Source organism: Pygoscelis adeliae, unplaced genomic scaffold (genome assembly GCF_000699105.1).
Source record: "Pygoscelis adeliae isolate BGI_AS28 unplaced genomic scaffold, ASM69910v1 Scaffold206, whole genome shotgun sequence".
NCBI lineage: Eukaryota > Metazoa > Chordata > Aves > Sphenisciformes > Spheniscidae > Pygoscelis > Pygoscelis adeliae.
The window spans coordinates 682,481-690,603 of record NW_008825052.1 but is presented as its reverse complement, the minus strand read 5'-3'; the positions used below and the strand labels follow the sequence as shown (position 1 = coordinate 690,603).

The window sequence follows — 8,123 nt, the reverse complement described above, 5'->3', positions numbered from 1 at the left end:
ATGGGCCCGCGGCGGGCGGCGGTGACGGTGGCGGTGGTGGGGCTGCTCCGGCACCCGGCTTTCCACGTGGCCAAGTGTGCGGCAGAGGTAACCCCCGGGCTCCAACCCCGGAGCTGGGTTGGGAGCAGCAGGGAGTGGTGGGGGCTGGGAAGTAAATAAGCAGAGGTATGCCTGCGCCCAGCGGTGGCTTTTAGGAAGAAAATATTCCAATTTTTGGGTTTCTGCTCTTCTTCAGCGCTACCAGGTGCAGGCGCAGGCACCGAGGCTTTACGGGCTCCCGGCTCGGCGCTGCTCGGGGCGGGGGTCTCCGCTGCAGCATCCTCGCCTCCTTGTTTGTACACCGCCAAGAAATTTTACAGCTGTGCAGCGCTGTATAAGATGTCATGCACATCGCAGCTCTGCCTGACTTGCTTGGCAACTTACTCGGCAGCTTACGACGAGTCCCTTAACGCAGCTCTGTCGGTGCAGATGAGAAAGAAAAGACCTGCAAACCTCACGGGGTTTCGCAGACTTTTCATGAGAAGCTCAGCCGTGCAGCGGATGCACAGCACGCAGCCCAACGTGGGGTGCACAAAGCTGACCTTTATGCCCTCGCTGCCCGTAAGAGTTTATATGCCAGGCTTGTTCCCCAGCATTATTTACAGCTGACAAAGCTCTGCCATCTCTCAGCAGCCCTAAGGACAAGCCAAGCCGATAGCTGCAGGGGGAGCGTGCCTCTTGGCTTTTTTCCTTTTTTTTTTTCCAGCCACGGATCCAACGATAGCAGCAGCGACTGGGAGCTGAATAGAAAGTCACTTCTTTGCTTTATTCTTTTTAAGGCCAGCTGGGCTGGCTTTAAGCCCCAGCTTGGGGCACGTGTTTACAGCCCACATGGAGATGAGGCTAAATCCATGGACAGGAATGTCCCGTCTCTAAATAGCGGTGTGCTCCTGAGGCAATGGTACAAGCAACAGGGGCTGGAAACGTTCACCTTGCAGCTTTCACCGAGCCACTTGCGTGGTCCGAGGCCCTGGGCCCAATCTCCTGGGACAGGAGAGGACTGCAACTCCCCATGCCTGCAAAATGCATGCAGAAATGCAGTGATGATGCTCAGAGACATCTTTGAATATCTCACTGCTTACATCCATGCGGGGGGGGGGGGGGGAGTACCAGTATAATTCAGTAATATTTGTGAAGCAGCCCTTCACAGAAAAACAAGACACCCACTACATCTGCAAACAGGGATTTAGAGCGATTTGCGTGTACTTCTGGAAGTGTCGGGAATTACGCCGGAGGCATGAGGGGTGCAGTGCAATAACTGGATTAGAATGTGGCTTAGGTTGTAGTTCATGAGGAAAATACAAGCTGTGATAGGATGGGGTGTGTATGTGTGTGTGTGAAACTGCTCGTAAGCAATTTTTTGTCCTTACCTTGAAAATCTAGGCTCTGAAGCTGAAGTTTCCAAGCAAGTTTGCAGATCCTGTAATACAGCCTTTAGTAGAATTTGCATGGCATGAATATTTACAGGAGAAAAAGAAGGTAACTCTCGTTTCCTCAGGTTGTTTCAGACACAAGTCCTCCCCCCGGGGCTGCAGCGTCTCGCAGCTCGATGCCATCCGCAGATTTTGGAAGTGGGCTTTTCCACTCTGCTTTATTTAATGGCCTCAGAGACCCTCGGAGCAGGATGGGGCTCTGCGGGCGCTTTTCCTGTTCAGACTGAGCTGCCCCCAAAGTGACACCCACGTGACTGTCATCACGATAATGTCCCGTAGCAGCAGGATCCAGACCTTTAGGGCACGTAACTGCGTGCGGCATCAGCACACCTCACAGAAAGCTGCTGCCCAATCCCTTCCCGTTGGCGGGATTTGTGGTTTGAAAAGTAGGAAAGGCATAAAAATATCACGGGCGTGGTGGATTATTACTGATTGCTTCTTCACTGAAGGTGTAAATAATCCCTGGAGGCTTTACGTTGTCCCTCTGAAACACAGGAACTGAGGGGTGAGGTGTGGGCATATGCCTCCTCGGTGATGTGCTTCGTTGGTGGCCAGCTGCTGGGGGACGAGAAGGAGCTGCTCAAGTGGTCTTACCATGAGTGGGACTATCGCGACTTTAAGCCCGAGGCACTTTACCAAGCGATTGCTGAGGATTTCTACACCAAATATCTGAAAAACAGCCAGGCAAGTAGCACTGTTTTACGAGAAGAGTACAAGGTCTGTAAGCGGCCGGAGAGGTTGTGCGATGAAAGGGCACATACCACGAGGAGGAAGGAGAGCCAGCACAGCCGTGGCAGTTTCTTGGTTTCTGCCCTGCAATGGCAGGGCCAGAGCTGGGGACGGAGAGGCCGGCGGGAGCATCCCCTGCCGAGGACGAGGACAGCAAAGCCTCCACGCCTCTCGGCAGCCAGGAAGGGACAAACACTAGCCCGGATGCCCGACGTGTATTAACTGCTTCAGGGCGGAACAGTCCAACAACAGCACGTTGCTGACCATGCTGCAACTGTGCTGCTCCAAAATCCCAAACCGCCCAGCCCTTGGGTACCCTTATTCTTGGGTACCAAAAGCCCAACTGCCAAACCTCTCCTTTCCCAGCCGAGACCCCCTGAAGTGCCATGGTGTCATGAGGTGTGATGCGGCTGGCGCTGACACGGTAGTGAGAGCAGAGAAAAATAAAATGTCATACTAAAATGAGTAACGCAGAAGATATGGCATCGGTGACATGCAGATTTGAGGCTGGCTGGGAAGAGCGAGAAATGTCCATTTTGGCAGGGTGGACGGTATTCCTGCGGATTCATTTATTCCTGCCTGTTTTGTATGGGCTGCAACAGGCAATGTACGTAAATGCAAGAGGAAGAAGGAGGCCTTGCCCAGTAGTTAGCTTTAACACACTGCTAGGATTATTTCTGCCCAGAATGAAGTGAAACATCCTCTACTATTTTGTCTATTTAAACAAAATAGTAGGAATGCTGTTGTGCATTGACAATCCCGCGGGCATTTTCTGAGACCATTCGTGCCGGGTAGCTGGACACTGGCCTGCGTTAGAAAGCGAGTGCAGCACGGGCACGGAGAGCTGGCCTTTCCCTCACTGCATTTGTTTTTCTGCTTTAAACAGCACGTGTTTGTGTACCTGGAGATAGCCATTGAGGAACAGCCCATCGGGAGGCTGCTCTTTGAGGTACGTTACAGAGGAGAAAAACAAAAGCGAGGAACAAGTCCACCCAGCGCGGTGGTTTCACCTGCCAAAGGAGGGGCGACAGAAATCTGGCCAGTGGACGTCGGCTAGGAATTTCACACGTTGTCAGCCATGAATTCCACACGTGTTTTCCCCTTCTCGCTTTTGCAGCTCTTTTCGGACGCGTGTCCCAGGACCTGTGAGAATTTCCGTGCCCTGTGTGCCGGAGGAGTAACGTCTCCCCGCGACGGCCGAGAGCTCACCTACAAAAACTCTCTTTTCCATCGCCTCGTGAAAAATGGGTGGATCCAAGGAGGAGGTGCGTTTCCAGGTGTCCTGAGTAAAACCGAGTTACAGCACAAGGAGGGGGGCTGATCTGCGTGAATAACAGTCTTCATCCACGGAGACATAACTGAACTCCAGGACAAAGCTAATCTCTTAATTAATATATATATAAAAACCAGAAAACTTTTTCTCTTTTAGCCATCTCACTTTCTAAACATAGGAAAAGTTTGGATAGTTTGTTCTTTTGATTACCCAAGACCTTTTCAAAAGAATTTAGGAAACTAATTGAAAACATTAAAACTCCTTTCCATGAAGTTCTTTGGTAAGTAATTAGGAAACTAATTGGAAACATGAAAACACTAAGAATATCCATAGGAAAACACATTACTTGCTTTATAGAGAGATTAACTTACGGAGGCATTTAGCCAAGCGTCAGAGCCCTTGCAGACGTGCTGGTGAGTTTTCTGAACATCAGTGCTACGTTTGGAGTGTGGCACCGAGGAGAAAGCACCACGAACGATGGGTCGCACAGCTTGCCCCACTGACATCCCCAGGGAAGCGGAGACAGTTAGGTGTTATCAGAAGGCATGTCCTTTGCTACTCCCTTTTGGTCTATCATACATCTTACCTACCTGTATTTCTTACCTGTGTTTGCCTTGCTCCAAATGTGAGTGCTTAAATCCAGTTCAGGTTTATACTTTGAAGATACACCTCCTACTTTTCATGAATAACTATGCAGATATCTATGTAGTCCATAAAAGCAACCTAAAATTACAAGCTTGCTACTGTAGAGGACTAACCATAGCCTGACTGGTATAAGACAATGTCTAAATAAAGTAACAAAACCAGACTTCTTTAAAAAAAATTTTAAAAAATAGACGCATCATGTTTCTTTAGTGCCTTATTCATTAGAAATCTGGTTCAATAGGAATTTCTCTCTTATCAAATCTCTTTTCTTAGACAAGGTAGTGGTCTTACCTCACCATCATATCACAGCTGCATTTTCATCCTTCCTTCTTCTAACCCTGCTCCCTCCGACAGGCGTCTTTCTCCAGGACGCCCCTTCCTCGGCTGGCCGCTGCCACCACAGGAGCTCTTCCAGCAGAAGATGCTGGACCTTCTCAGAGGGGCAGCGATTAAATGCACCGTATGAAATAGTTCTCCATAGAGAGACCGTCTCTTGGGACAGAAGCAGAGCTCTTCCCAAAGGCCTGATAAATTTTCAGTAGTAAAACAGAAAGATGGATGCCGTTGTTCCCCCAGGCTGATGCGCAACCCACATCTCTGACCTCAGCTGAGCTGCTCACTGACAACCCCCTGTGATAAAGCTGGTCTCTGATGGTTACTTTTATCTACCCTGCAGACATCATAACTGGAAAGGGAGACGGAGGAGAGTCAATTTATGGTCCCACCTTTGAAGGTATGGTTCCTCAGCTATCTTACTGCGCAAATGGCAAATTTCTGCAAAAATCAAGTTGTTCACCTGATCTCATCCACAGAATAACCGGGGAATTTCCTTTCATCTCCCTAAAGCAAAAGGGTTTGCTTTTCAGTCAGAATTATTACCTGCTTGCATTAGCATGAGCAGACCGCTTTAGCGAGGTCACTTTTTGATCTGTAACCTTGGCCCCCTCCTCTGATGTCCCCTGCCTGACGCTCAGCTCCACCGGCCCCTTCTCCCTGCCTAAATGAGGGCTGACGGTCACCCACTCTCCTACTTCAAACTGCGAATACTCACCTTGTGGCTAGGACCTTAGAAATGTAGAAGTGGATTAGCTACAGATGTCCAGGCACCCGATACCACTTTAAATGCATTTAAAGTAATGGAAGTAAGTTGGCTTTAACTCTAGATTTCCTGGACCTCAGGCAGCTTTTCAGGCTTGGGGACACCGCAGGCATCGCTGCCAGCAGCTACGTGACTCTGCTGATGTAAGGGGAGTTACTTCTCAATCTCACATAAAACTGTGACAGTCAAGAAATGACAAACACAAGCTAAACTTAACAAAAAATGTTCCCCCGTACTGGTATAAAGTAATAAAATGTAAAGAAAAGAGAACATTGTAACTTGCGGTATTTAAGAAAAACAACCCATATAATTGACATAGACATTTGGGATCTTCTGTTTAGACTAAATGCTACCCATAAAGACGTTTTATGACAGTTAAAGCACTTTTGAAATTAATTTATGTTCCCTTATATAAAAGCCTTCCCACTGTCAATGGCACAAATGATGCAACATTCGAGCAGGCTGGGCAGCAGCCAACAGAGAGATCAGAAATGCCAAGTTGTAGCTGAAAACTTTCTTTCCCAAGACGCTGAAGAGCCTACTCGCGAGGAGAAGCCGCTCTCACCTCGAGGCCCCGGGATGGACGGAGCAAAGCCCGGCTGGAGGCGGGTCGCTAACCCACTCTGCCGGGCTGAGTCACAGCGCTGGCAGGCAGGAAAGCTGCTGGAAGTGGAAGCCCGGCGTGTGGGATTTAAGGCAGTAAATGCTACGGGCTGCCTAGAGTGGGCAGGAAAGAGCAAAAGCCACTTCTTTGATGCTGGACCTCCTGAAATAGCAGCAAGCCTAGTCTCTCGAGACACACTCATCTCAGAAAGAACATAAGCTGGTATTGGAAAAAACTAGGACTGGCTGTTAAATTGTTTGCAAGGCGAATATCACTGAGGATTTAGAAGTTTGTGAATTCTCTTTTCCAGCAACGCTACCCAATAGATTTGTGCTAGTGCACATCTCGTACCCTTCGCACTTTCTGTTAGGGTAGAAATCGTCTGCAGAGGAAAATGAGTTTGAGCGTGCGTAGGCACCTCTGCATACAGGAGAGCTATGGCCCCACGCACGCTGCCTGGGCTGCGGCACGAAGGCCCAGCCCAGCGCGCACCATTTTAGTCCCGGCTCCATCCTCCTCCTCCAGGCAAAGCTTGTGCTTTCCCTGTGTTACCCAGGAAAGAAGCTGCCATGTCGTGTGGGAAGGTGACAATGCATCAAAAATCGCCTAAGTACTTTTAAGGTGGATTTAATTTGGAATCCGTCAACCTTGAAAGTGTCCCTGGAAGAGTTTTATTACCCATATTGCACATACTCCACGTGTTGATGTATTAAAGGAGAGGATTGCTAATTCTTCTTCTCCCCCTTTTTAATTAAAAGTTGCTTTTCCTCCTTGAGAAAGGTCTTCACTTGGGTATGCCTTTCTATTTTAAGGCTTAGATTGCTCTCCCAGTACTTCCCGCCAAACTATTTTACACCGAGGGCAGAGAACAAATATCTTCGATATCTGAAAAGGGTGAGAGATGCCTCTGTCAGCCGGTAATGTTCTGGGAGATGCCGTGCTTGGCACACGTCCGGGCACCGCAATGCCTGCTGAAATTAATGGGACGCAACCACATTTTACTGTAATGAGCTGCAGGGACTGAGGTAATTACAGAGAATCGCTCGGACTGGAGTGCCGTGTCATAGGACAAAGCATTCTACTCCAAAATTAGTCTGCTGAAGTCACTTTGCAAACCGCAAGGCAGCGGTCAGGGAGTAACTGTTTAGTTAAAATTTAATTACCATTTTTATGAATCAGTTTCTGAGAAGGGCACTCAAACTGGGTAAAAAGAATTAAAAAAAAATCAGAGAACAATAAAATGTAAACATTTCTACAGTTCCCTTCAAGCTTGCTGAGAGTTCCATGGGGCTTTTGACGGCTCAGCGTGATCAGGTAGGAGAGATGAGCAATGAGGGGGCCAGGATCAATGCACCCCCTGCTCCCCACCTCGTAGCCAGGCTCCCCTCCACAATGGAGAAGGAATCAAGTCCTTGCCATCATCCCCCAAACCCAAGCACGCCTTACGTCTATCTTTCCGCAGTCATCCCTCATGAGAGCCGTTTCTTCTCTCCCTCACCAGTCCTTCCTCAGCTGGCACGGAGGATCCTTTTCACCTCCTCGTGGCTCTCACTTGCTCTTCCCTTGCATCTCCCATCGCCTGCCTCCTCTCCTCGCCCTGGAACAAAGCTTCCGCTCTGGGAGCACCCCGGCCTCCTTAACTAAATATCTGCTCTCCATTTATTCAGCTCTGTCATTTTATTTGGCTAAAGAAGTCTCCTGCTCGCTCTCCCACGCAAGTCGCCGAGCGCCGGGGGCAGCTGGGCATCCCGCCCCAGCCAGGCGTGTCCTGTCCTCACAGCCCTCTTTGTGCTCACAGGGGATCTTGTCCTCTTCACCGCAGGCAGCGGCATGAGGGGCGGCAGAGCCAGAGGCTGTGCTTGGAGCATCCCCTCTGCCTCCCGTCTTCCTCATCTGTACAGTGGGAATAATCCCAAGTAGCCGCAGGGAAATGCCGTGCTAAGTGCCCCGAGCTGCTCCGGTGACAGGCATTACAAACCGACAACGGGGAGCCAGAGGCATCGTTGCTGTGGCTCTAATATTCAGAAATACCTAGAGCACTTTTTCATGGATATTTGTCATTAGCTTCTTTACTGGCTTAAGCACTAGGCAGTAGTGGGAAGCGCTTTCTAGGAAGGACATTGATTCAAACCAGACTTGGCTCGCATGAGACTCAATGAGACCTTTGGGGGAAAAGGAGAAGGGAAAGGGAGAGCGCGGAAGAAGGAAAGGGGAGCTTGCGGGAGCTGGCAAAAGGGACCTGTACGGTGAATAGCAGCAAAGGGAGCGACACGACTGCGGCCTTTCATCCCCGAACTCTTT

The 8,123-nt window shown here is 49.6% G+C and overlaps 1 protein-coding gene across 1 annotated transcript in view; it reads left to right on the top strand.

The window, feature by feature from the left end:
* PPIL6 (peptidylprolyl isomerase (cyclophilin)-like 6) overlaps positions 1-8,123 on the top strand; it is a 9,836-nt gene continuing 1,713 nt past the window's right edge. Inside the window, exons 1-7 of the mRNA XM_009326426.1 lie at positions 1-87; positions 1,423-1,518; positions 1,968-2,156; positions 3,088-3,150; positions 3,319-3,466; positions 4,796-4,852; positions 5,724-5,743. Coding sequence (XP_009324701.1) covers positions 1-87; positions 1,423-1,518; positions 1,968-2,156; positions 3,088-3,150; positions 3,319-3,466; positions 4,796-4,852; positions 5,724-5,743 — 660 coding nt within the window. The remainder of the gene's footprint in view (positions 88-1,422; positions 1,519-1,967; positions 2,157-3,087; positions 3,151-3,318; positions 3,467-4,795; positions 4,853-5,723; positions 5,744-8,123) is intronic.